Here is a 26,597-nt window from a genome sequence, read left to right as displayed (position 1 = left end):
CAGGGGTGGTGTCAGGAAGGAGAGGGGACAGGAAAAGGAAAGGAGCTGAAACAGAGGAAGATGGCCTGAGAAGCAAAACGGGGAGAACTTTGGATGTTTCCACTGCTGGACAAAGAGAAAAATGGCTGGCAGTGCTGGGATAGGCATGCAATTCACCAAGAGGGTACTTTGTGAAAAGAAACATCTCCCTGAGTTCCCATTGTGGCTCAGAGGGTTAAGAACCCAATGAGTATCCATGAGGATGCGGGTTCAATACCTGGCCTCGCTCATGGGGTTAAGGATCCAGCATTGTCCCAAGCTGCAGCCAAGGTCACTGGGTCGCAGACACGGCTCAGATCCCACATTGCTGTGGCTGGCAGCTACAGTTCCAATTCACCCCTAGCCTGGGAACTTCCATATGCTACAGATGTGGCCCTTAAACAAACAAACAAACAAACAAACAAAAACAAAGAAACATTTCCCTAAGAAAATGCTATTTTTCCATAAGAGGATTATTTTGGGGGATGGAGGGAAGGCAATTGATAAAGTGCCCGCTGCTATTATTTGTGCCCTCACTTATGGAGAAGATTAAATAATTGAGAATAGGGCCACGGAGGGCCAAATCTTTGGGGAACCCAAGATATAAGTGGAGGTACATCAGAACTCACTGTGCTTTTCCTAGTGAGTCTGTTGAGTCAAGTCTGTCTGTCCCAGGGGGAGTTAAATAGCCCCCAAATCCCAAGTGTGTCTGTGATCTATGGGATTCTTAGAGAGAAAACCACCAAAAGCAGGAGGGGTCAGTGTTTGACTATCGGAGCACCTCACCTTTTCTGCCAAAACACACACGTGAGCTCCTAAATTACAGAGGATGAGCTTGGCTTTAAGGGCCTCAGATCCCACCTAAGGTGGGGCCGCAGAACCGCAGCTCCTTGAGGAGCCAGGTGTAACGCTTGGGGCCATGTCCCTTGCCTTCTTCGAGGCCCTGAGCCGAAGTCCAGGGTGAGGAAACAACTGAGGGCTGGTCCAAAACGCACTGTGTGTCTGCTCTTCTGTAAAGCACCCATTGCCTTCTTGGGGCGGCCTTGGCAAGGACAGGGAGGCCCAGACCTTCGGCAGGCTTCTATCCAAGGGGCACAAAAGCCCCCAGCCAGGCGCTGGCTAATGAATGACTTAAACGCAATGCTTCAGCTGAACCTTCATAAGTGTTCCCCACCAGGATCCAGTTCAAGAGCCTGGGGAGTTGGATGTTTTTGAGGTCAAGTTCAGCCCCCATATCTGTAAAAAGGGGACAATTTAGATGTCATCTCATTATATTCTCCCAGCCAGTTACTGACCTTGCTCCCAGCAAGAGAAGCCCCCCACCCCCACCCCACGTGTGCTTTAGAGAGTCCTGCTCGGGCCCTCTCCTGGTGCTGCCCCTACTCAGAGTGCAAGGCCAAGGGCCCCACCCACAGCCTGTGCTCCCCCCAGATCAGTGGGTCTCACAGTACCTATTCAAGCAGGCCTGTGCTATACAGCAGGACCTGGTCGTTTATCTAGTCTCTATGTAATAGTTTGCCTCTGCTAATCCCAAACTCCCAGTCCATTCCTCCACCCCCATTCCCGCTCCCCCTTGGCAACCACAAGTCTGTTCTCTTATGTCTGAGTCTGTTTCTATTTGATAGATAAGTTCATATGTGTCATATTTTCTTTTTCTGTTTATGGCCATACCCACAGCATACGGAAGTTCCTAGACTAGGGGTCAAATCAGAGCTGCCACTGCAGGCCTATACCACAGCCACAGCAACACTGGATCCGAGCCACATCTGTGACCTACACCACAGCTTGCAGCAACCATGGATCCTTAACCCACTGAGCAAGGCCAGGGATTCAACCCTTGTCCTCATGGGCCCCATGTCAGCTTCGTAACACACTGCGCCAAAACAGGAACTCCCATTTGTGTCATAGTTTAGATTCCACATATGAGTGATATCATGCGGTATTTGCCTTTCTTTGCTTGACTTACTTGGCTTCATATAATCATCTCTAGTTGTATCCATGTTAATGCAAATGGCTGGGTAATATTCCTTTATATATATACCACATCTTCTTTACTCATTCCTTTGTTGATGGACATTTAGGTCGCTTCCATGTCTTGGCTACTGTACATAGTGCTGCAGTGAACATTGGGGTGCATGCATCTTTTTGAATTATAGCATATATACATTTTTCTTATTGTTGTATCAACCGACCCTGCTGGGGAACACACCAGCTGCTATGAGTGAACCTGAGCACTGGAAAGAGAAGAGAGACGTTTAAACCATAGAAGGAAGGGCTCAGGAAATATATGGGAGAACATTCTGACCAGGACAATATTGCTAAACCTTCAGAAGGTTTTTAAAAAAGTTTGGTGGCTTTGTCATCAGATAATTAAAACTGGATCTCTCATTTATGGAGCCAGACTGAGCACATTTGTTCTATTTTTTTTTTCTTTTCATAATTTTTTTGTCTTTTTAGGGCCACACTCACAGCATATGGAGGTTTCCAGGCCAGGGGTCAAACTGGAGTTGTAGTGGCTGGCCTGCACCACAGCCACAGCCATGCCAGATCGGAGCCATGTCTGGGACCTACACCATAGCTCACAGCAATGCTGGATCCTTAACCCACTGAGCAAGACCAGAGATCGAACCTGACTTGCATCCTCATGGATACTAGTCAGATTTGTTTCTGCTGAGCCACTACAGGAACTCCCCACTTGTTCTATAATTTAATCCTCAGGCCACAACTTTATGTCTAAATACTCCCACTTTACAGATATAAAAGGGTAAGGCTCTGATCTGTTAACTGTGTTCTCCCCAAGTTCCCACACCCAAACTTCATGCTCTCTCTGGGAAAGAAAACAACTGGCAAATTTGATGTGCTTCTTATGGTTTAACCAGAAAAGCAGATTACCTCAACTCATTGCTTAAGGGAATTTTTCCTATTACCAGTCTCTGTATTAGCTCAAAAAAGGGAAAACGATCACACTGCAAAACTGCTTACCATGCAAGGAGCCGCTTCCCCTTGCTCTTCTTTCCTCTTCTTCTCCTTTGTGGGCCTGGTGTAACCCTCCCACTGTGGGAAGGGAGCTAGTTAGCAATGAAGGCAGGAGCCAGACCTCCACAGTACTCATCTTCTAGAACTCTGACTCTGTGATTCTGACCCGGCCGTTGCTACCAGTCCCTGAATCCTGCCATGCGCAAGCCCTTCTTTTCCTTAACAGCGGACACAGGAGTTTGGAGACAGATGCACCAAGGACCTTCTTGGCTCTGGGGAAGCCAAGCTGCCACAGTCTAACAAAGGCCACGTGGACCACTTCTCTGTGTCCCCGTGTGAGCTCTTACTGCTTCACTGGTCAACTCATCTTGGCATTTATCCTTGGGCAAAGGCTAGGTCTAGAGGCCATGACACGTGATACTACCTGGCTAGCCAGCTAGCCACAAGCATGGTTCCTGGAAGCAGCAGGCCCAGGCCTGCTAGTCCAGGTTCTAAGGAAAAGTGAACTGCTGCAGCTGGATTGGGAGCAGAGGATTTTAAGACACAGGAATCAACTGAGACTTCGCACACTGAAACCTCTTTGGAGAAACGGAATGAATGTTACAGGACCTTGACCTGTTACAAGCAAGGGGCAGCCCATCGACAGGCAATAAAATATAAAAAGTATCCCTCATCTCGAAAAGCTTTAAGGGGAAATCAAGGGAAGAGACTGAGCGGGATGTTTTGAGATTCCCAGAAAGCATCTCAGATTTACAAGCAAAGCCTTGTGTTTAGTGTTATATAAATAGACTGCCCATAAATCCGGCCGATGCAGTAAGCAAGGTGTAAGTTTCTCCAAGCGGAGAAGCTTCGGAGAAGCTGAGTGAGGTCACAGCTGGTCAACCGCAGCTCTCCGATCCTTCTTGGAGGCTGAGAAAAATACAATCAGTAATTAAGGCCATGTTTCCCATTAATAATGACAGCAACAAAACCCACCAACAACGCAGCTCCACATGCCGAGTTTCCGACAAAGCTTTCCACATGAGAGGCTTGTTCTGGGAAGGGCACCATCACCGTTCATTTACCAAAAAAGTTGCCTTTCCCTATTGAACTCACGTGTTGGGAACATCTGGGGCTTAGGCCAGCCCGTAAATATTGCCAGAAGTGTGGCTCCTCTTTTTTTATTTCTACATCAACCACCTGGAACATTTTACAAACCAGAGGCTGAGCTCCATCACAGCAGATCTTACCAGAATCAGCCTAAGAGCTGGTAAGCCTTAAGGTGGCAGTTAGCGCAAAAGGGGCTGGGAAAACGGACCAACCAACCAACCAACCAATAAACAAACAAACTTAACTACGGGGCTCTGTGGAGCCCCATGGTTAAGTACAGTTAGCTCCCTGTTTCTTAAATTTGATCTTCAGGCACCTGGGCACTTGGCAGCGGTGGCAGGGGGTGGGGGGTGGGGGGGATGAGAGGTGGGTGGTGGTTGGAGCACCGCCTGGATTTTGGCATATCAGAAGGAGCACTGGATTCAGACTCAAAAGTGGGGGCAGGGGGATTTCTCTTTTGGCTCTGCAACTGGCCGGGCTGGATGAGGTTTTGAGTACAAAAGGTTTTCTTTCCTTCGGCTTCCTCCTGCTATGGGAGCGAGGTGAATACTGGGTGTTCCTGGTCAGGCTATTGTAAGCGGAAAGTGAGATAAAATAGGTCAAAGTGCTTTGGGGCAGTTAAAACATCACACACACACACACACACACACACACACACACACACACACACAACTCTAAGGGATTTGTATTATGGCAGGTCTAGGGAATTCCCTTCCTTTTCTAGTACAATAAAGGAAGGTAATGGCAAGTTGATGGCTATTTTATTTATAAGAAAGAATTAGAATCCACCTACGTAATGATGAGGAGGAGACAGAACAGAGCCACGCAACCCCAGATGTGTCATCCTCCTTATTAGAAAAATTAACACACCATTCAACCATCAAGTAATGGTGACTGATTTTTAAATAAACATATCTAAACGGGTGTCGTCCTGTCCTAGGAGGGAGTAGTCATTTTGGAAGGCGAAGCACTTATTTAAATTATATCTTCCCATCATTCCAAAAAATGTTTTATACTCCTCTCTTGGAATTGTTCCTAGAGCCTCTGGCACATTCTTTTGAATACATCTGAGGGTGACAAATTTTTGTCCTTTGCGGATAACACTGATTTGGGTAAGCAGCCCAACGTTTTTTTGGCACGAAGTTTGGTAAACGAGCTAAGTAATGCCACTTGAAAACAAAACCTTTTTTTGGAAAAACAAACAAACAAACAAACAAAAAAAGTGACTATAAGATAGGAAATCTTCTTTCCAACAGAAAAATTTTCGCTCTGTTCCAACAGAAAATTATGAATAGATTTCAGGAATTGGCAGTATTGCTAGAAAGGGCCCGTTCCATCCTCAGGTGACCACATCCGAGGAGAAAAGCTGTTTGGAAATGTGTTTCTACATTTTTAGTCACACCTTCATTATTTATCTAGCAAGATTGTTGGCTACCTCGATTCCGGAAGGAAAAGAGCATTGCAACTGACTGTTTAATCATTTTATCACGGCCGCTGCAGGGCATCTGAATCCCTCATTTGCATATGGATTACCTGGCTAACAGTACAGATGCTTCCAATGAAGTCACTTCTGGGCCTATTGGAAATAGGAGCACCCAGCAGATCCAATTCCAACCAAGAGGTCATTCCCTTCAAAAGTTTGGATTTTTTTTTTACTTCAGTTATGAAACTGTTTATCCGAAAATTAAAGTATCATTAACTAATGTCATCCCAATGTAACCTGAACCAAGAGCTACGATAGATTTGCTTCTGGTGCAAATAATTTAAATTGTTAGCACTGTTTTAAACTAAACATAACCACACTTTCATTCACTGAAGATCGCCCACTGTGGGTGCCTCAATGTTAAATGATGTCAATGATTTCTTTTATGGAAAATATTGTTTTCCCTACCTCATTTTTTTTTTAAGTGGGGGTGAAATTCACATAACATTAAATTCATCATCTGACCATTTTAAAGTGTACAATTCAGGGAGTAACCTGGTGGCTTAGCAAGTTAAGGATCTGGCATGGTCACTGCTGTAGTGCAGGTTAGATCCCTGGTCCAGGACTTCCACGTGTCTCAGGCATACCAAAAAAAAAAAAAAAAGTACAATTTGGGGGCATTTAGTACATTCACAATGTTCTGTGAATTAATCATTACCACTGTCTGGTTCCTAGACATTTTCATCACCCAAAAGAAGACCCTGTATCTACTTCTCTTTTTTTTTATTTTCTTCTTTTTAGGGCCTCACTATATGGAAGTTCCCAGGCCAGGAGTCCAACTGGAGCTGTAACTGCTGGCCTCCACCACAGCCACATCAATGCCTGATCTGAGCTGAGTCTGTGACCTACACTACAGCTCACGGCCACACCAGATCCTTAACACACTGAGAGAGGCCAGGGATGGATACTAGTCAGATTTGTTTCCACTGAGCCACGAGGGGAGCTTCCAGGAAACCATGCATGTATTAAGCAGTCACTCCCCATTCCTCCCTCCCCTGGCTCCTGGCAACTCCTAACCTGCTGTTTACATGGATTTGTCTATTGCAGGTATTTCATAGAAATGGAACTTTACAATATGTGGCTTTTTTGTGACAGGCTTTTTCATGTAGCATAATGTTTTCAGGGCTCTTTCATGTTGTAGCCTGTATTAGTACTTCATTTCTCTTTATGGCTGAATAATTGCATTGCCTGGATGTACATTTTGTTTTTCCATTCATCCACTGATGGATATATGAGTTGATGCCCCCTTTGGGCTATTCTGCATAGTGCTGCCATAAACCTAGGTGTACAGTTTTTTCTTTGAATGCTTGTTTTTTTTTTTTTTTTTCTTTTTAGGGCCACACCTGTGGCACATGGAAGTCGAATTGGAGCTGTAGCCGCCGGCCTACACCACAGCTCACAGCAATGCCGGATCCTTAACCGGGTGAGCGAGGCTAGGGATGGAACCCGCATCTTCATGGATCCTAGTCGGGTTCTTTAACCGCTGAGCCACAAAGGGAACTCCCTTGAATGCCTGTTTTTAGTTCTTTTAGATATATACCCAGGAGTGAAACTGCTGGGTCATGTGGCAATTCTATGTTTAACTTTCTGAGGAACCGCCAGACCTCTGGCTCATTTATATGCTCACATTTTCAAGGGAGCTGGATTACCAGACAGTTCGAAACAGTTGGACTACTGCAGCCAAAACTCAGGCGACGCCCGAAGAGATCTCATTTTTCAGAAACATCGATTAGAGCAGCTGGGCCAGTTCTGAGCTAAGCTTGTTCCAACACAAGGTTATAGGCAGGGCTTTGAATAGCTTTCTCTGCTGTTTTGCATGTCACAACATGAACTGGCTGGGCAGGAATACCTTCCTGCCTCCTAGGCATCCTTGGTTCTCCATTACGTTGCACACACTTTTGGAAAAAGAAAAAAAAATATGTTAACTACTTAACTGATAGGCTTCCCTCTTCCTGTTTTCGTAGAATTCAGATTAGCATCTGGAGTCCATATAGAAAGGGTGCTTGGAGGCCGGTGCTAGACCCCTGCCCTGGTTCATCCTTTCATGGGTGGAGAACAGAGCCTCCCAAACACTAGCTGAGGCCACAGAGAGATCTTGCAACCAGGAGAGACGTTTACCCTATATTTTACCTGAAGGCACCACCTAGTGATTCTGGCCCTAACAATCCTTAGATATTAAGAGTTGAACCTACACTACTTTGTATATTGTAGCTTGTCCACCCTGTGGGCTTGGCCAGGACAAGAGGAGATAATCCCACTACAGGCACTGTTTACTGCAGCCAGTTTACTGAGTCATGAGGCTCCTCGGACATTAACCCAACCCAGACAGTGAACTGATTAGCACTGATTTTTAAAATTTAAACCTGTTCCTGAGCCTCTTGGGAGTGCTGACCTCTTTCTTCAGTTTCTGACGCATAGACGTTTCTGAGCCACAGAAGTTCTCATCAAGGAACATTAGGGTTGTACTGCCATAAACGGAGACCACCCCAAAAGCCTTTTTGCACTTAAAACTAGAATACCAAGAATGAAGAAGTTGGCTTTTGGGGGCCAACCCAGCTGTCACTGGTCGCTTGTCTCCTGGCAGCCCTTCAGGTGTCCTGGCCTGAATCTGCTATTAGGATAGGAAAAAAGTCCCTTGGCTGGTCATATCCTCTGTAATCTGGCAGGAAACCTAAAATTTGCCGGCTCTTCTCCTCGGTCTGTTTGCTTATCTGCTTCCTTGTTAGGGAAGAGTCTGCATCACAGTGTCCGGTTAAGGGGGATTTTCACCATGACCTCACCCTACTGCAGCTACATCTTGATTTCAGCAGCTTGGGTTGGAATCCGCATCAATGAGACATCAACAACCCCTCCTCGCCCATCTCAGATTAACATCAACACGAAGTCTTTCTCCTCCAAGAGATGATCTTTGTAGGGCTCAGAGAATACCGAAGAGAGCTGCGGGCCGGTGTTGGGGAGGATGTGAAGATGTTTGGTTAACGTTTTGAGCTTGTGAGAGCAGGATGTCAAGGAAGATACTCTAGGAAAACGCACCAAAAACTTGCCCAACTCGCGCTCGCTCTTTGAATAACATTCAAGCCAATGGCCTCGAAACTAGGAGAGCGAACGATGACAGCCGGCGACCCGCACGTAACCGCGGCGGGAGCGGTTGGGGAACCCAAAGTGCTGCATCTGAGTTCTTCTCTCCGGGCCCCAGCCTCCAGGGCTCCCGGAAGCAGCCCTTGGGCGCGTAAGTGGGTGCAGCTAATTAAAGGGAAACAGAAAGGCTGGCTCTGCAAGGCGCCCAGCCCGAGATCACATGAACACAAGGCCCCACCCCTTCAACCCCTCCCCGCGCGCGCCTGACGGCGGCCGCGAATTCACAGTAGAACGTGATTCTCCGGCCCAGCGCACGGGTCGGAGGAGCCGCCGCGGCGTGCGCGCGCGCCCCCGGAGGCAGCGGGCACGCGCACGTCCCCCGGGCCACCGCCCCTCCCAGGCCCGCCCTCCTTCCCTCCCTCCCTCCCTCCCCGGCTCGCCTGGCCCGCCCTGCGAGTCAGTTCGCTGGTTCCCTCCCTCCCCCGGCGCGCTCGGGTCGCCACTGCGCTCCCCGCCCTCGAGCCGCGGTGCCGGAGCCGCCCGCCGCCCGAGGAGGAGGTGGAGGGAGCCGGAGGGGCCCGCCGAGGCGGCGGCGGCGGCGGCGGCGGCAAGATGGCGGACTTCCTGCCGTCGCGGTCCGTGCTGTCCGTGTGCTTCCCCGGCTGCGTGCTGACGAGCGGCGAGGCCGAGCAGCAGCGCAAGTCCAAAGAGATCGACAAATGCCTGTCGCGGGAGAAGACCTACGTGAAGCGGCTCGTGAAGATCCTGCTGCTGGGTGCGGGCGAGAGCGGCAAGTCCACCTTCCTGAAGCAGATGCGGATCATCCACGGACAGGACTTCGACCAGCGCGCGCGCGAGGAGTTCCGTCCCACCATCTACAGCAACGTGATCAAAGGTGCCGGGCCGGGGTCGGAGCCGGGGGGCCGGGGGCCGGGGGCGGCCGCGGGCCGGCGCGGGACCGGGCACCGCCCTCGTTCGCTCAGTCCCCGGAGTAGAAACGGGCCCGGCGGGCGGGCGCGCGGGAAGGGGGCGCGCCCCGGGCACCGACCCTGCCTGCCCGGGGTGCCCTTGCCCCCAGCGGAGGGGATGCCTGGGGGTGCCCCTTTTCCCTCTTGCTGCGGGGCAGGGATCCCGGCTGGCCCCCCACCCCCCACTCCGTCGCTGGCCTCGCCCCCTGCGAGAAGGGAAGTGAAGGGAGCCGGGTGCCGGGAGTGCGGGGTGCCCCCTCCTGTCTTCCCTCCTCCGGACGAGGCAGCAGACCCGAGAGCCAGCCCCAGACCCTACACCCTGACCCCACGCCCCAGCGCTGCCTGCCCAGCCTCGCCTTCCCGGGTGGGTGGGTGCCCGAGTCACATGGGATCGGGGCTGCTCCCACTTCCCTGCTTCCTTGGCCCTTCCAGTGTTCTGGAACCATCGCAATGAGGAAACTTTTGCCCGAGACTCTGGTCAAGGGCGAACGGTGACTGCTCTTGGACCCTTTGGGGCAAGGATATGAAACTTGAGGGTGTCCTGTTTATTGTACTGGCGTCAGGAAAGAGTAGCCCCATTTAGTTAGTCTAAAAAAGTTCGCAGCGGTGGTTTTTCGCCCGGGTGTCACGGTGGGGCAGGATGTTTGCCTGTAATCACTATGCAACACGTTCCACTCTCCTTTTGCTTAGTAACTGGGGGCCGGAGGGAAGGGGTACCACCACTTGCTTCTACTACTTAAATTAAACTGTGTGTTGATAATAAAGAATCTTTGGCCTAGAAGTGATGCAGAGCCTGTACAAGTTGAGTCAGTGAATCAGTGTCGGCTCTGCTTCTGTTTGTCAGTATTTTTTAAGTTAGATTAAGCCTTGTTAATAAGTGAAAAACGCACAAGAACTTTATTTCTGGTCTTTCAAAGAGCTAAGAGAAGAGGGATTTTATTTTTGTCGTTTGAGTGTTAATTAGCACTTCATTTTCTTTGTATCATATTTTCTACTTTATAAAAGGCATTTGCCAAAGTTGCGGTACGGAGTCTGGTACTTCAGGTGTGTCAGGATTCTCTCTGTTGCATCTGGGTAGCAATTATCTAGGAGTTCGCTATAGATTTCAAGCTTTTCCAAGCAGCATTTTTTTGAGTGGGATTTTTTTGTTGTTCAGGAAGTGCTTAAGTTACTCTCTGGTGTCACTTTTTTTTCTCCCAGGATTGAGTAGAGGAAAACTGCTTGGGGGGGGGGGGGAAGGGGAAGCTTTGTGAAGCTAATAACGGGGGAGAGCACTGCGCCAGGAACTCATAGACCACAGCCAGCCCTAGTACCTCTGCAGTTAAGTTATTAAAAAAAACCGGTTGTATTTATCCCTTCTTAACGTTTAGTAGTGCAACATTAATTGAGGTGTCTTTCAAAGCCGAAGACTCTGCCTAACCAGGCTCTAATTGAAGGTACCTTTGTATACCGATGCCCAAACTTAAGGAGTTCTGTCAGTGAATAGTTAACATGTTAACTGATTATAAGCCAGCTAAATAAACATCTGGCCCTGTTTTGTTTTTCATGTTTTGGTTTTTTTGTTTGTTTGTTTTGTCATTTTAGGGCTGCACCCATGGCATATGGAAGTTCCCAGGCCAGGGGTCCAATCTGAGCTATAGCAGTTGGCCTCTGCCCCAGCCACAGCTACAGCTATGCCAGATCTGAGCCACATCTGCGACCTACACCACAGCTCACGGTAACACTGGATCCTTAACCCACTGAGCAGGGCCAGGGATCCAACCTGCGTCCTCATGGATACTAGTCGGGTTCGTTTCTGATGAGCCACGACAGGAACTGTACCTGGCCCTCTTTTAACACCTGGTTCTCAATGTGCTCTGACTTCTAAGTGTGACCTACTTTGAGCCTTGATTATGAGATGAAGTCACTAGCCATCTACTTTTTTGAGTTGGCATGATCAGAAAATTGACAGCCAAACAGTTTTTCAGTTATCCAAACAAGTGACCTAAGAGCCATGTGATTATTGAGAGGGACTAAAAGTAACAGCTTAATGATAGAAATAATGGGTTTGAATTAATCACCATGAGTTTGAAATCTCTGTTTTTATACTGTTTTTGCAATTGGTCTTCCTCCTTTTAGGGAAGTCTAACTAAGGCCATCGTGTGCCTCACACTGATTTAAAGCTTGGTATTGGGAGTTTTTGAGTTTTGAATGTTTCCTGGAAGACTCAGCGTTGGGCTCAGCCGGTGCTCGGGGACCAAATAGGCCACAGGGCGACATTGTTTGTTGTTGACATTTCATAAATAAATATCTCTTTGAGGGACTCAGAAAACCTTGCAGATCCTTCTTCAGAGCCTGGACGTGCAGGCTGTACGTACAACTTTATCGTTTCTTTTTCCTTCACTAGTTTTGGTTCTCTGGTGACAACATTCTACGCAGAACTTACTTTATAAATGAGAACATGTTAAAATCCTTCAGGAAGTACTTGTGGTAATTGCATGTGCTTTTCAAAGCTCTGATTTTATGACTGTGAATAACAGTTTTTTTACACTGAGAAATTACTCTACTTTTGACTGTTAGTCTTCATTTTTGGAGGCACTGGGCCTGGAGTTCTCAAGAAGTTTAAGGAAATAATACTGGAGTCAAATCTCTTGAGAATATCTAATGACTTTCCTCATACCTTTTTTTTTTTTTTTTTTTTCTCCTCCAAATGAAGGTATGAGGGTGCTGGTGGATGCTCGAGAGAAGCTTCACATTCCTTGGGGAGATAACTCAAACCAGCTCCATGGCGACAAGATGATGGCCTTTGACACTCGCACCCCCTTGACCGCCCAGGGAATCGTGGAAACTCAAGTTTTTTTGCAGTATCTTCCTGCTATAAGAGCTTTATGGGCAGACAGTGGCATACAGAATGCCTATGACCGGCGTCGAGAATTTCAGTTGGTAAGAGATTTGTTTTTTTAAATGTCGTGATTCTAACACACCTTTTTCACTGACTTCCACAATGTCATGTATCTATCCAGAATTTTAGCCTTAGAAATTTGGGATTGCTATATAGATGGGCTTTTTAAACTAAGCAAGGTGAAAATAAGGCAAACCCCATAGTTTTGGTGAAGCTGTTATAACTAGTTGGTTATTTTTCCTTTTTGAAAGTAAGGTCATGATGATTTTCTTAGGTGCTTTCATCTAGTTTTGTTCTACTTTTAAAAGTAATTTCTTCCCAATTGTAGCAACAGTATTGATCTTTACAAAAATTTGATCTTTTGCTCTTAGATTCAGAGTTCAGTAACTGAATCTAATTGTTCATATGTGCTTGTTCATCCTTGGAGGTATTTATTTCATCATACACATTAATATTTAAAGGGATTAAAATCTGTAATAATGTTTAAGTCATTGTTTTTGTATATTTGAATGTCATGAGTTTTTTAGAAGACTTCTAAGCACATTTTACAAAATGCACCTTCTTAAAAAACAAAATCTGTTATTATTATTATTATTATTATTATTTTTTTTTTGGTACCTGTTTCACATGGGAAGCACCTAGAATTTATTTTGCATTTATTATTTCTACTTTGTCTCAGTAAGACTCCTTGTAAAACTTTGTACCTATTACACAGCATTAAAGACAGAGTGGAACCTAAAAGATCTGATCTAGGTTAAAGATACAAAAATAATAATTGAATTAGATTTTTTTTTTTAAATCAAGTGTTTTGTAATTTAATTGTGAATGCTTCAATTGTATTCAGGGTTTTATTTGCCAAAGACCGGAAAGATCCCAGGAATGATAGCAATCTAGACCGCATGCAGTTTGGAAGGCGTTCAGATTTGAAGTGTTTTACTGTAATGTGATCAAAATAAAGTGACAGTTAAAAGTAAAACTGCTTAGAAAGTTGTTTGATGTCACTGGCATTAAAGCGATTCACATTCATGGGTGTGGCTACGGAATGACATACAGCCAGCAGTCTTTGCTATTACAGTGTGTGCTCAGTCTTCGCTATTAGAAGTTTGAGAAAAGTGCTCATGAGAGCTTTTGATAAGACTAAGATTTGTGTCTTTATGTTCTCTGAATTATGGATTTCATGTGTATCAAACCCCCAGCACTTGATTATGTACTGCCTTGTATAGTTCTCTTTGGCATATCTTGTTGAGTAATTGAACAGTTAAAGCAGGGCGGAGACTGCCTCACGTAATTGTTAAAATTGAGTTGCCGGCAGCATTATATGTTGAAAATTATGAATTTAACTTGAGAAGTGACCTCCATCTACTTCTCTGGCTTGGAGTTAATTTTTGTCCTCCACACACCCCTTCTCATCTCCCTTTTTACCCTCCGTCCTGTTTTTAAGTGCTGGGCTGCTTATTTTTTCTTCAGAATTCATTTTCTTAGGAAACCACACTTTGCACTGTCAGTTTTCTCAGGATGTTATTCATCATTCCAAGTCAGGAAAGAAACATCCATCTGCAGTAGCACACGTTACGTGTTGATTCAGTGAATAAACAAACGACTGTACTGTAAAGAGCTCTGTGGGAAAGTTCCGTTAAGTCCATTGAGTTGAAGTTGGGCTTCACTTGACACTTCTTGAGTTTGAACGTTCACGTCTTACCATCTCATTGTCATCCCTGCTGAGAACGCATTCCCAAGGATTTATTCGCCATTGAGCATGAATCAGTAAAACCATTCAGGGCAAGGACCTGCAGGTTCTTAACTTGAGGCAGCTGATGCTTTTAGAGCAAAGAAGGCTTCAAGGACGAGGAGAGACAGTTCCAGAAATACATTTTTCCTGATAAAAAGTAGAGACACAAGAAAGGAACAGGGAGAAATCCAGTTTTAAGCTTCCGGAGGACAGAGGGCTTTTCCTGTGTGTACCCTCTGCATTGGTGGTGGTACCTGGCACGGGTGGTAGGTGCTCAGTTATTGTGTTTGGTTAATGGCCTTCTGGATGTTCTGCTTGGCCTTGGCAGTCTCTTCAACACTGGGAAGGCGGTTTTGCTCCTGGAAAATTTTCCCCAAAGTCTTCCTCTTTCCTTCTCTTGTCTACACACCCAAGTCCCCAAGTCCTGTCTCTTCTGCCCCTGGAAAGTCTCTGGTGTCATTCGCTCCTTCCCACCTTTCCATTATTATCCTAGTACCACTTGCTTGGACTCTCAGGTAATCTTGTTTGAACATAGGTGGGTTTGCTCAGAAAGCGTTGCTTATTCTCCATTGCTTCCAAAACAGAGTTCAGCCTCTTTATGTGAGTCAGGACTTACCTACAATTCCAGTTTCATTAGACTACTTCGCGTACCCTCCTGGAGCCTTTCGAATCCCCCATGCCCTAATTTTCTGCCTCCGTAACTGTCTTCACAAAGTCCCTCTGCTCGGATTTGTCATTCCTGTATCTGCCTGTGAGGTCTTCCCCTTCACTTAGGATAATGCTCCTCAGATTTTAATGTGACTGCATGTGGTCCATGGACCCCTTGCATCGGGTGCAGCTGGAATACTCAGCTTAAACAGAACAAGATGCATTTGCCTAGCCTCAGGAATCTGGGAGGGGACCCAGGGTCTGGATTTGTAGCAGACATCCAGCCTCAGGTGGATTGGGTGGGTCTGCTCCATGCCCACAGTGCTCTGGGTCCTGAGCTCTCTCCTGTGAAGCTCTCCCCAGTGCTTCCTGCGGGGATGCGTCTCCGTAGCCTGCATGCGGCTGACCCTCATCGAGTGCTTCACCTAGTGTTCCAGGTCTTTGTGTGTGGGTCTTCCTCTAATGCAGAATCTCCTTCCATCTGCCTTTTTTTTTTTTTTTTTTTTTTTTTTTTTTGTCTTTTTCTCTCTCACTAGCATAGGGCCCTCTGTATGCTAATTGTTAATTTTCTAGGAGATGGGAAGTTGTTGTATTCCAGAATCAATTTTTCTTTTTTGTTACATTTAACAATGTAATATATTCTTGAATCTTGAGTAGAAAAAGGAAACATCAGGGGAAATGGGAGGAGTTAGCAGATAAAACAAATTTAGCTTTTTGGTTTCAATTAACACTTGATTATTAAACTTAGTAATGCAAATTGAAACGTGAAAAGAGCTTTTAAGTTTCTCTACGGCCTTTTTTGCTTAAGATGAATGACTGCTCTTTAATCAGCTTTGGGGACAAGGGTAGGGTAGCACAGCTTAGGTTTTTAGCAGGCCATCCGTTTGTTAGTAATAACTTTAGATGCAAACATGAATGTTCTCATTCCCCAGTTGCCAAAGGCAAACATTTCCTTTTCTGGTTAGTTTCATTGTGGGTGAGCTAAATAGCGTACTGTGTGGAAAAAGAAAAATCTGAAGCTTCATGTTCTTGTTATAGCACGTGCTGCCTTTCTTCTTCTTACAAACTAACACACTGAGGATAATATATCCCAAAAAGTGGTCTCATGTGAGTCGCAATTCAATATCTGTAATGCTCTGCTGTAGCTGTACGTTCCTGATAGCCTGCCACGGTGCTGAGGGGCACCCTCTCCTTAGAGAAGCTTTCATGACCATAACCAGGGAATTTGCTAACTTAAGTGACTGGAGAGCTGGGAGTCAGAGGTTGGCTGGAGAACAATCCACCTAGAGAGAGATAGCAAAACTAACAAAGTGGTTGGGCATCACCGCCAATTCGGTTTCTTTGGAATGTGTAATATACAGTTACTTATTCAGGAATATAGGCAAAGTGTATAGAGCAGGTTGTACAGGACGAGGGAGTGTGTGACACCCGTGTGAGCCCTCCTGTGTTCCGTAACACTTTGACGTTGTCAGCATTAATGCAGCTTCCTGTAATGACCAGTCTTCTTTGCAGTTCCTCTAGTCAGAACTGTTGTCTTTGTCATCCTGGTACCTGCAGTTGGACTTAATTTTTTTTTAACTCAAGTAGTACATTTTGTTCTCGGTGATAGTTACACTTCTTCAAGCAGATGAGCTAATTTTTTCATTAAATAGAGCTGCCCTTCAGTCTGTTTGACAGAGTAACTACTTAGACTCATGCATTGGCTGTGAAAAGGAGCTGAGTGCTAAGTAAAACCGGAACTTTGAGCTAAAATATTTATTTGCACTGCAGCATGGATTTGAAATACTTTAGAGTTAGGGGCATTTGTTTGTTCCTTAGGATTTGCTTTAAAGGGTGAATTATTATCAGTTGTAAACTATTTTCATGTTTCTGTTGTAGAGGAATTTGATCCATTTTCTTTATGAGTAAAATAAAAAAAGGACTTTAAGTTGCTAAAAACCTACTCATTCTAGGCTTAGGGCAAAACCTTTCAGCCTATATAACAAGGATTATATATTACATTATAACTTTTAAAGATTTGAAAGTTTAGGTCTCTATAGAATTTGTTTTCGGTGAACTTTGATCAGCTGTCAAAATGATGATATTTTATCTCAGCTTTGGGAATCCAAAGCTGGGCTACTGTTGACATTAAAAACAAAGAGGCTATTTTGGCATGTGTTACAGTTTTAATACAACTTTTTGAGATTGTGTGTCTGTGCGTGTAGCACATATCATGCACACATAAGTATATCTCCTGATGTGTTGTATCAAGTTGGCATGTGCATGTTACATCCTTTTATTTTTGGTAGAAGCCTGACTAGCTGTGATATGTCTGAGCTCTAGGTGCTGAAGAGGAATTATAAAATACTGTGCTGCTTTTTATGTTACCTTTTATTGCTATTCTTTACCAGAGCATGGACCTAAACTGGGAGAAAGTTTTGTGAACTTGCTTTTTTTTTTTTTTTGTCTTTCTGCCTTTTCTAGGGCTGCTCCCGCCACACGTGGAGGTTCCTAGGCAAGGGGTCTAATTGGAGCCATAGCCACCAGCCTGCACCAGAGCCCCAGCAACTTGGGATCCAAGCCATGTCTGTGCCCTATACCACAGCTCACTGCAACGCCGGATCCTTAACCCACTGAGCAAGACCAGGGATCAAACCTGCAACCTCACGGTTCCTAGTCGGATTCCTTAACCACTGAGCCATGACGGGAACTCCATTGTGAACTTGCTTTTTTAAAAAGTGTGATGGCCAAAGTATCCTCTATGCGTTGAATAGTCCCTGTTCATCTTTCACAGGTAGCAGCCCAACCAATTTGCTATGTCTTGTCATGTTAGCCCAAAACATGTGCTCATTTTCCTCCAGTAAATTAATTCAAGTGCTGAAAATTAATTGTATCACTTTTTAATACCTTATGATTTATAAAAATTGCTTTGTACTTTTCAAAGTACATTAATTATTTCTATCACATACATTATCATTTAATCCTTAAGGGAAAAAAAAAGACAATATGGGCTCATTTCATAGATTAAAAAAATTCAGAGGCAGAGCATTTCCTTCAGATTACGGAGGTAGTAATTGATGCTGGGACAGACCCTAGAACCTCCATCTGCTGACTCCTGGTTTGCAGGGCTGGCTGCTAAACCATTTTGCAAGCACTTAAAGAGTTCTGTCCCTGGAGCATTCTTTCTGTTCATTCCCAGCCTCTTCTGACCAGTACTCATACACTCAAAGAGGAAACACTCCCCTCGTAAGTTCTAGCACATTCTGTTAAATATGTAAGGTTTTCAGAAGAATACATAGTGTCACTCTGAATGCACACAGCTCCTTTTATGTTCTGGACTTTTCATGATATCCTTGTGTCATTCTTTTCTTACTTTTATTCACTTAGATTATGGTTGTGGTGGTAATGATCCTCGTAGATGCGGTGGGGGTCTCCTGTTTTGAAGTGGAACGTACGGTTTATCCTAACCACCGTGCATCGTGGTGAAAGCTGTTTGAGTGTTCACCTCCTTGAAAACTAACTACTAGTGACCCTTAGCTGATGTTTCATCAGCAAATACAGTTTTTAATGTACCCTGAAAAGTGGACGTTTTATGTCAACCACTTGTCTGAAGAGCAGCCATATATATTTTTCTAGGTAAAGGACATTTGGAAATTGGCACATATCTGGTGTACAGTTGCCCAGACTTGCTTTTGGTTTGGAGAAAGGCATATCAGAGCACTTTTATTGTTTTTTTTGTTGTTGTTGTTTTGTTTTTATGAATTCCTTTGCAGTGTTTCTCGTGTAGTTAGTTGTCACAAATTTCATTCTGCTTATGAGCTTTTCAGATTGTAGTTTGTTGCAGATTTTTGTTCCGTTTAGAAAGGACCCATTTCTGAGAATTAACGGTTTTTTTAAATATCCTTGTTTGAAAGTACTTAGTTTTTTCTAGCTGTATGATAATAATTCACTTTAGTTTATGTCATGAACTTTTTTCCCCCCAAGAGATTTTGTTAACATCCACATTATTAAAATGGACTGATATGGATCAAGGAAATAGTTTTGTTTTGAAAACTGGACTTTAGTGGCCTTGGCTAAATTTACCAGTCTCTTTCAGAGACAGTAGTTGCTTATCTTTTCAAATCCAGTCTCTCTTATTTCAGCATAACAGAAAGGATTTTTAAATCAGTGCAGTGGGTGAACTTTGTCATCCACTACTACTCTGCAGTAGATGCAGAATCTTTAGTAGAGTTAGTCTTCACTGATTTACTGTGGTTTTTGGTCTAAGTCATAGGACTTGTGTATTTGGTTTTGCTACGTGAATCTTTACTGTGTATCTTCCAAACAAATTAGAAAATAACCATGTTCAGATTAATTGATGTATTTTACTTACTGTAAAACACTTTTACAAATGGTTTTCACCTGGTGACCTTAAAATGTGATGGGGTTTTCTGCTGAACTGTGAAATAAAGTCAAACTAGATGGCCAGACAGAACTCTTGTCCTGGTTCTGCCATTTGCTGTGTGAGCTTGAGCAAGTCCCCCAGCCTCTCTCTGTCTGTAAAACGGGGATAGTTCAACTATTGCTATTCATTGTTGTAGGGATTGCATGAGGTAATTCATGCAAAGCCTTTGTCACAGTGCCTGACACATATGAACTGTTCTGTCATTATCCATTAATTTTTCCAATATGCCATATGCACAAACCATAAGTAGTTTTCTGAAACGTAAAGCATTGTGAGCTTTGGTTGGATTAGCTCTCTGAACTTGATTTCCAGTATAAAGATTCCAGATTGTAAATAATGCAGAATATGGCTTGCATTCTTTTTAGGCCATTTGGTATCTCTGATGAAGGTAGTCCATCAAAGAGAGGTTTGAGGTTTTCATTGCTGCATTGGTTCTTGCTTCCTTTCTAATGTCACTTTGCTTGATTTTCAGATTGAAAATTCATGATGTGGTTCTTCATAGTACCCTTTTAACATCTTGCGATGATGGGGATGATATCGTCTCAACTTTTAATGTTAGAAACATTAACGCCAAGTATTCCAGCACAATGTCCATCTGAAAGTCAGCTCTCTCTACTTATTTTATTTTTTATTAATTTTTTATTTATTTTTATTTTTATTTTGTTTTTGTCTTTTGCCCTTTTCTAGGGCCGTTCCGGCGGCATATGGAGTTCCCAGGCTAGGAGTCTAATCGGAGCTGTAGCCACCAGCCTACACCAGAGCCACAGCAACACAGGATCCGAGCCACGTCTTTGACCTGCACCACAGCTCACGGCTACGCTGGATCCTTAACCGACTGAGCAAGGCCAGGGATCGAACCCGCAACCTCATGGTTCCTAGTCGGATTTGCTAACCACTGCACCACAACGGGAATGCCTCTACTTATTTTAGATTGACTGTTTTTCTTGTACGTGAATTACCGTACTGACCCAGATTAGCTGGTTTTACCTTTATCTTGCACTGTATTGGCTGTATATTTTCCATTTATTTGACAAATACATAAACTCTTTAAAAATTAGGCTTAATCTGTCTTTCTGTGATGTGAGGTAAGTTCTGAAAGCCCTTTGCTGACATATTCATTTTAAACAATATTTTTTAAATGATGTGTCTATGTCTTTATGGCTAGTCCTCAATTACGTTTTTAAATGATTTTTAGGGAAGTTTCCATTGTGGCTCATCGGTAACAAGTCTGAGTAGTATCCATGAGGATGCTGGTTCAACCCCTGGCCTCGCTCAGTGGGTCATGAATTGTGCCATAGGTTGCAGACATGGCTCGGATCTGGCATTGCTGTGGCTGTGGTATAGGCTGGCAGCTATAGCTCTGATTGGACCCCTAGCCTGGGAACTTCCATATGCTGCAGGTGTGAACCCTAAAAAGCAAAATAAATAAATGATTTTTAGCACATTGAGAATTTTCAGGACTCAAATGTAATGAAAATCACAATGCTTTGAAAATAGTAAACTGTTTTATAGATGTATGGTGAAACTAACCAGTATTGTTCTTTCCCATTTTCAATATGAGATTTAAAGCTGGAATTAGTATTTAACTGTTTGGAGACTGTGCTCCTGAAACCCTTTAGATGTGTAGTCCAAATCAGCCAAATCGTTCTCTTCCTGCTGGAGGCCTGGTGAGATAACCTTGGCATGGGTGCAGGTGTCCCACCGCTCCCACTGAATGTGCTGGCTTTTTTCCCCCTCTCCCTCCACCTGTCCGTCTGCCTCTCTGGCGCCCCCTCCACTTCTACACATGCCTGTTATTCTTTCCCTTTTTTTACCTTTTCTTGTGCCTGCGGCTTGGTGGTGGTCTTGTGAGTACTCGGGTTAAAGAGGGCATTTGGGCTTCTTTTCCATCCTGGAAAAATTCCTTATATTCATAAACTATGAAATGATTTTTGGTTTTTTAGATTTCATGTTACTTTTTGTGAGATATTTAGAACTACTATTTTGTAAAAAAGCCAACTGAAAACAATCAATCTACTAGAATAAAGGAGCAAAATAAACAAATTTCAAATTTGCTCCTCTAAACAAAAGGACCATTTTATTAATTTCGCCATTTAAAGGCAATGCTAGCCAGCGACCAAAACTCTGGTATTATCACGCCCCCCCCCACCATCTCTTCCCCCCTCACCAAGAAAAATCGCGGTCTTTGGGTTCTTTGAGCCAGTGCAGCTACATTTGGCCTGTTAATAGGACATTTCTCTTTTACTCTTCTAGAAAGGTTAAACAGAAAGTGCTGGAATAATGAATACTGTAGTTTCACTTTCCTTTTCAATATCCTAGTTACAATTTTTCAAACCCTGGGTAATCTATTTAAAATTATTTTTCTTTTAAAAGGACAAACTTCCTCAATAATAATTGTAGAGAGAAGCTATCTTTTTTTTTTCTTTCTTTCTTTTTTTTGTCTTTTTGCCTTTTCTAGGGCCACTCCCGGGTCATATGGAGGTTCCCAGGCTAGGGATCCGAGCCTCATCTGCGACCTACACCACAGCTCATGGCAACACTGGAACCTTAACCCACTGAGCAAGGCCAGGCCCGCAACCTCATGGATTCATTAACCATTGAGTCACGATGGGAACTCCCAAGAGAAGCTATCTTATATCATGTGATTTGCACTTAAATTTCGTAACGTGAAATGTGATTGTTTCCGCTTATTGATATTAAGTAAAAGAAAACCTCATGGAGGCCTCTAGCCGTGAGCAGCTACACTGGCTTCTCCAGGTTGCTGCAGAGGTGCTCTCAGGTCATTTCCTGGCCATCTCACTTCTCGAGGCCTGACAGATGAGAAGATGTACACATGTGTACTTCAGACAGATAAATTGCTATTCAAATGAAAGATGGTCTCTAAATTCATTTTTATCGATTTTTTTAAACCTGAATAGTTGAGTGCTTTATATTCACAAAGCTGCAAGTACCATATGTCCTTGTTGAAATATTTTTAAAAGAGTAATGTGATTTAGCCTGTTGAGTTAAAGTGTTGTAATACAAGTGATTTGCTGTTTTTAATTGGTACTAACTGGCCACATTTGCAGTAAAATTGTCTTCGTTTATCTACAGCCTCAAAAATTATGGGAACGTTACATTGTTGCTGTATAGATTATATACATTTCAGCTTTAGGCTAGGGTAAGGAGATTTATACTTGCTTAATTTTTTTTCTTGACTTTTGAAATTGTTATAATCAAATGTTACAACCAAATTTAAGGTTGGCGATACAGTCTGGTCAGGACTGGTCAGGAATCGGGGTCCCTACCTTTTTGTATTTTGCACATTTGGCCTTCATGTAAGATAACTTTCTTTTGAAAAAGAAGATTCCTGTTAAAAAAAAAATAATTCTGTAGTACTTCACTCTTTCACAGGAGGGTGTGTGTGCCTCTACTTGATGTGTTTATATGTAACCGTCTGATATAATATGAAAGCATGAAGGTTTAGGGCATTACTTTACGAGACCTGTTCATTGTGATAATCTGAATTCTTTTCTCCACAAATGTGAAAAATGAAGGTCACATGTAAAAGGGCAAGAAGGCACATTTCCAGAGGTGTGTTACTCCAACAGGAGTTAAACATGAATGGAAACGTTAACCGGCAGCTTTGAGCAGCCGCTCAGTAGCATGTTACTGAACATCGCCGTGAATGAGTCGGGCACTTTTTCGCAGGCTGGGTTCTTGCTGGCCCCCCGAGGGAAAGTAATCTTTATGCCCAACGAGATGCTGGCTGCAGGAAGCTGTAGTAGACCAGTAAGTGAATAATCCCACATGTGCTAAGTACTCTGAAGGAAAAGAGAAGGAAGCAATGAGAGCACGAGAGGGTGGCTGAAGAAGTGACATTTAAGGTGAGACAGGAGTCTCAGGCGAAGAGAAGGAAAGCCAGGCAGAAGGAGCAGCGTGTGTGCAGGACCTGAGGTGAGGAAAAGCTCGCTGGAGTGTGGAGATTGGAGGGCGGGAGGAGAGAGGGCACTCAACATTAATGGAGAGCCTTTGTCCTGTTGTGGGGGCTGAGCCATCCTAGAGTTAGGAGACTGCGCTGCCATCGCTGGGTGGTGGGCGTGGGGATGCAGAGAGGACTGGGTTCACGGCATGCTGTCGGAACAGCACTGGGCTGCTGGTGGACTGCATGTGAGGAGGGAGAGACATGTTAAGAGTGACTCAGATTTTTGGTGTAATAACCAGGTGCGGGCAGTGGTACTTGTTGCTGAAATGAAAAGACTGAGAAGGAAATTTGAGGGGGGAGAATAAGACTTTAGTTTGGGTTTATGAGGTTTTTGAGATCTCCAGGAGACATACAGCAGGAATCAAGGAGACAGTTGAACACATATGTCTGGGATCCAGAACAGAGCTTTGGCTAGAGGTAGAAACTTAGGAGTTTGTATTCAGATGCTATGTAAGGTCTTTAGAATGCATGCAGTTACCTAGGGTGTGGTGAAAAAGAAATGAGGGTTTCAGAGAAGAGTCTTGAGGAACCTGCAGACCATTTGAAACTATTCAGAGGAGATGCTAGCGGAGATGACCAGAAGGGTAGAAGTTCCAGAACATGTAATGCCAGGAAGCGAGGAAAGTGCTTTAAAGAAGAAAAAAAGTGGTCAGGGGTGCTGCGTGCCACTGAGAGGTCCAGTAAGGTGAAGATGGACGTGTCCTTTGATTTTGGCAGCAGAAAGTTGGTGCTGACTGTGGCAGGTGATATGAGGGAGAGGAGCCGAGGAAGTGGAGAAGGTTCGTTTGGAATCAAGCTGACTGTCCTCATTTCCTTTTTGCAATACTCTCAACCCACCTGACTTACTAGGTTGGGTTTTTTCCAAGCCTTTTGAAAGTTGAAGAGTACTCTGTATTTATCTTAACCAGTTTCTTTGAATCTCACTCTCAGAAGAAGAGTTACTATCAGTTAATGGTATTATTAATCTGTTAGGCCAGGCAAACACAAATAATGTGTACTTAATACCATTTCTTATTTAGTGAGGGCAATAACTTAGTGATACAGGATGATACTCTTCATTCCTTTGTTCCTTTAGCAGGCATGTATTGAATACCTGCCCACACTGTTCTGGGATGAGCCTGTCCTGGGGACTCAAGAGCCGTCTGTCTGGGAGTTCCTGTCATGGTGCAGTGGGTTAAGAATCCAACTGCCATGGCTTGGGTCACTGGGGAGGCACTGGTATGGTTTCTAGCCTGGTGCCGTAGGTTAAAGGATTTGGTGTCGGTGCAGCTGCTGCATAGGTCACAGCTGCTTAGATTCAGTCCCTGGCTGGAGAACGTCCATATGCTGCAGGTGTGGCCATTAAAAAAAAAAAAAAAAAAAGGAGTTCCCTTCATGGCTCAGTGGTTAACGAACCTGATTATGAACCATGAGGATGTGGGTTCGGTCCCTGGCTTAGCTCAGTGGGTTAAGGATCTGGCGTTGCTGTGAGCTGTGGCTGTTGTGTAGGCCGGCAGCTGTAGCTCTGATTCGACCTCTAGCCTGGGAACCTCCATATGCCACAGGTGCAGCCCTAGAAGCAAAAAAAAAAGGAGTTCCCGTCGTGGCGCAGTGGTTAACGAATCCGACTAGGAACCATGAGGTTGCGGGTTCGGTCCCTGCCCTTGCTCAGTGGGTTAACGATCTGGCGTTGCCGTGAGCTGTGGTGTAGGTTGCAGACGCGGCTCGGATCCCGCGTTGCTGTGGCTCTGGCGTAGGCCGGTGGCTACAGCTCCGATTCAACCCCTAGCCTGGGAACCTCCGTATGCCGCGGGAGCGGCCCAAGAACCAAGAGATAGCAACAATAACAACAACAACAACAACAACAACAACAAAAAAAAAAACAAACAAATAACTGTCTGGCCTACCTTCGTGGAGGCTCTCAGTCTAATGAGCAGATAAGTCATCCAGCAGTGGTTGCACACGATAGATAAATGGTGTAGAATACTGCATTTGTAGCTTCTCTGATGAGTACTGCACGATCAGTGTTTACTAACTTAGAAAAGCTCTAGGAGGGCAGGTGGTCCAGTTCACTTCATTTTGTACCTAAAATATAGGTCCATAAAGGTTAAGGTTGTAGCTAGTTTGAGTGTGAGGCTCACACGTGAATACTCCTCTCCCTTACTGCTCTGCATCCCTGTGTCCCTAATAACACAGTTACCCCAGTAGAGACTTAGGAACTGGTATGCCAGGATCCGTGTTGACCTGTTACCCACGTTTGTCAGTATTTCAAACATTCGCAGGCTGCATGTCTTTGCTGTCTGACCTGACTGACTGGGAGATGGGAGGGAGGCAGTTCATGCTCATGTGGGCTCTGGGAGTTTCTCTGCTGGGGAGAGGTTGGCACGAATCACATATGCAGCTGGGAGTGAAGTGATCTGAGTTTTCCTCTCACCTGCTTTGTGATCTTAGGTAGAGAATTACTTTGTTAATTAATGGATTTTAAGATGGGATTTTAAGGTGCAATTGCTGTGCATGAGCATAGAGCTGCACATGCCATCTGGTAGCATTCACAAGGACTTCTGGGTGTTAGGAAGTGCTTTTATAGGGCTCTCCATCAGATAGCAGGGGACATGAAACTATTAAGTCTTAGGTTAGAAGACTGCATATTCTTTTTTTTTTTTTTTTCTTTTTAACTGTCAAGGTCATTTCTTTTTGAATTTGAGAGATTTCTTTATATCCTGTTGGGATTGTATGATTGACCCTTTTCAAAGAAGTATTTTAACTTTGAGGAGTTTTTCAGAGTTCACAACTCTACGCGTTTAGTGTTGTTATTATGTGAAAACTGAAAAACGGAAGTTTTTGTTTTTGTTTTTTAGGGAATTGCTTGTAATAGGCTCCAAAATCTAAATGAGCTTTTTCTTTTAATTTAAAATTTAAAAGATGTGTATGTCCGTTGTAGAATATCATCTAGTTAGTCACTGTACCCTCCACCCCAAGTCATCTTTGTTGACATTTTGATGTATTTCCTCCACGTCTTTGAATACAGTATTGGCTGGTAAGTTAAACTTTTCGGTACTTTCTGTACAGTTTTATATCCTGTTCATTTAATGTTGTACCATTAACATTTCCTGGAGGAGGTGATTTTCTCAGAGGACTGGTGAGGCATTCTTCTAGAAATGGATGTGAACTTTTGACTTCTATAGAAAATGCTTTCCTGTATATGTATATCTACTTATGAATAGTGGTGGTGGTAAGTGGTAACATGGGATAAACAATGTAGGAATCAGACCATGTTGCTGCTCTAGTGACCAGCATTGTATGCCATGTCAGAGTTAGCATATAATGCTGTTACACTGTTAAACTCTTTCCTCACATTTAA

General features: G+C 44.2%; 1 protein-coding gene across 7 annotated transcripts in view; it reads left to right on the top strand.

Annotated features, from left to right (window-relative positions):
- Positions 1-9,227: 9,227 nt before the first annotated feature.
- The window catches only part of GNA13 (G protein subunit alpha 13), a 57,276-nt gene continuing 39,906 nt past the window's right edge, over positions 9,228-26,597 (top strand). For 6 of the 7 annotated variants that reach the window (XR_014820909.1, XR_014820908.1, XR_014820907.1 and 3 more), the window contains exons 1-2: positions 9,228-9,539; positions 12,308-12,534. Coding sequence is in view for 4 of the 7 variants with exons in the window: in XM_084983891.1 (XP_084840017.1) it covers positions 9,257-9,539; positions 12,308-12,534 (510 nt within the window). In the remaining 3 variants the exon portion in view is untranslated. Of the gene's footprint in view, positions 9,540-12,307; positions 12,535-17,333; positions 19,321-26,597 lie in introns of those variants that run through there. The other variant, XM_084983890.1, reaches the window with a different exon arrangement.

This window comes from Sus scrofa, chromosome 12 (assembly GCF_054392235.1).
Source record: "Sus scrofa isolate SSC_HxYL_T2T_F1_AM1 chromosome 12, Sscrofa_HxYL_maternal_Yorkshire_Landrace_v2.0, whole genome shotgun sequence".
In the NCBI taxonomy this organism is placed as follows: Eukaryota; Metazoa; Chordata; class Mammalia; order Artiodactyla; family Suidae; genus Sus; species Sus scrofa.
This window is presented reverse-complemented; position numbering and strand designations above follow the sequence as displayed.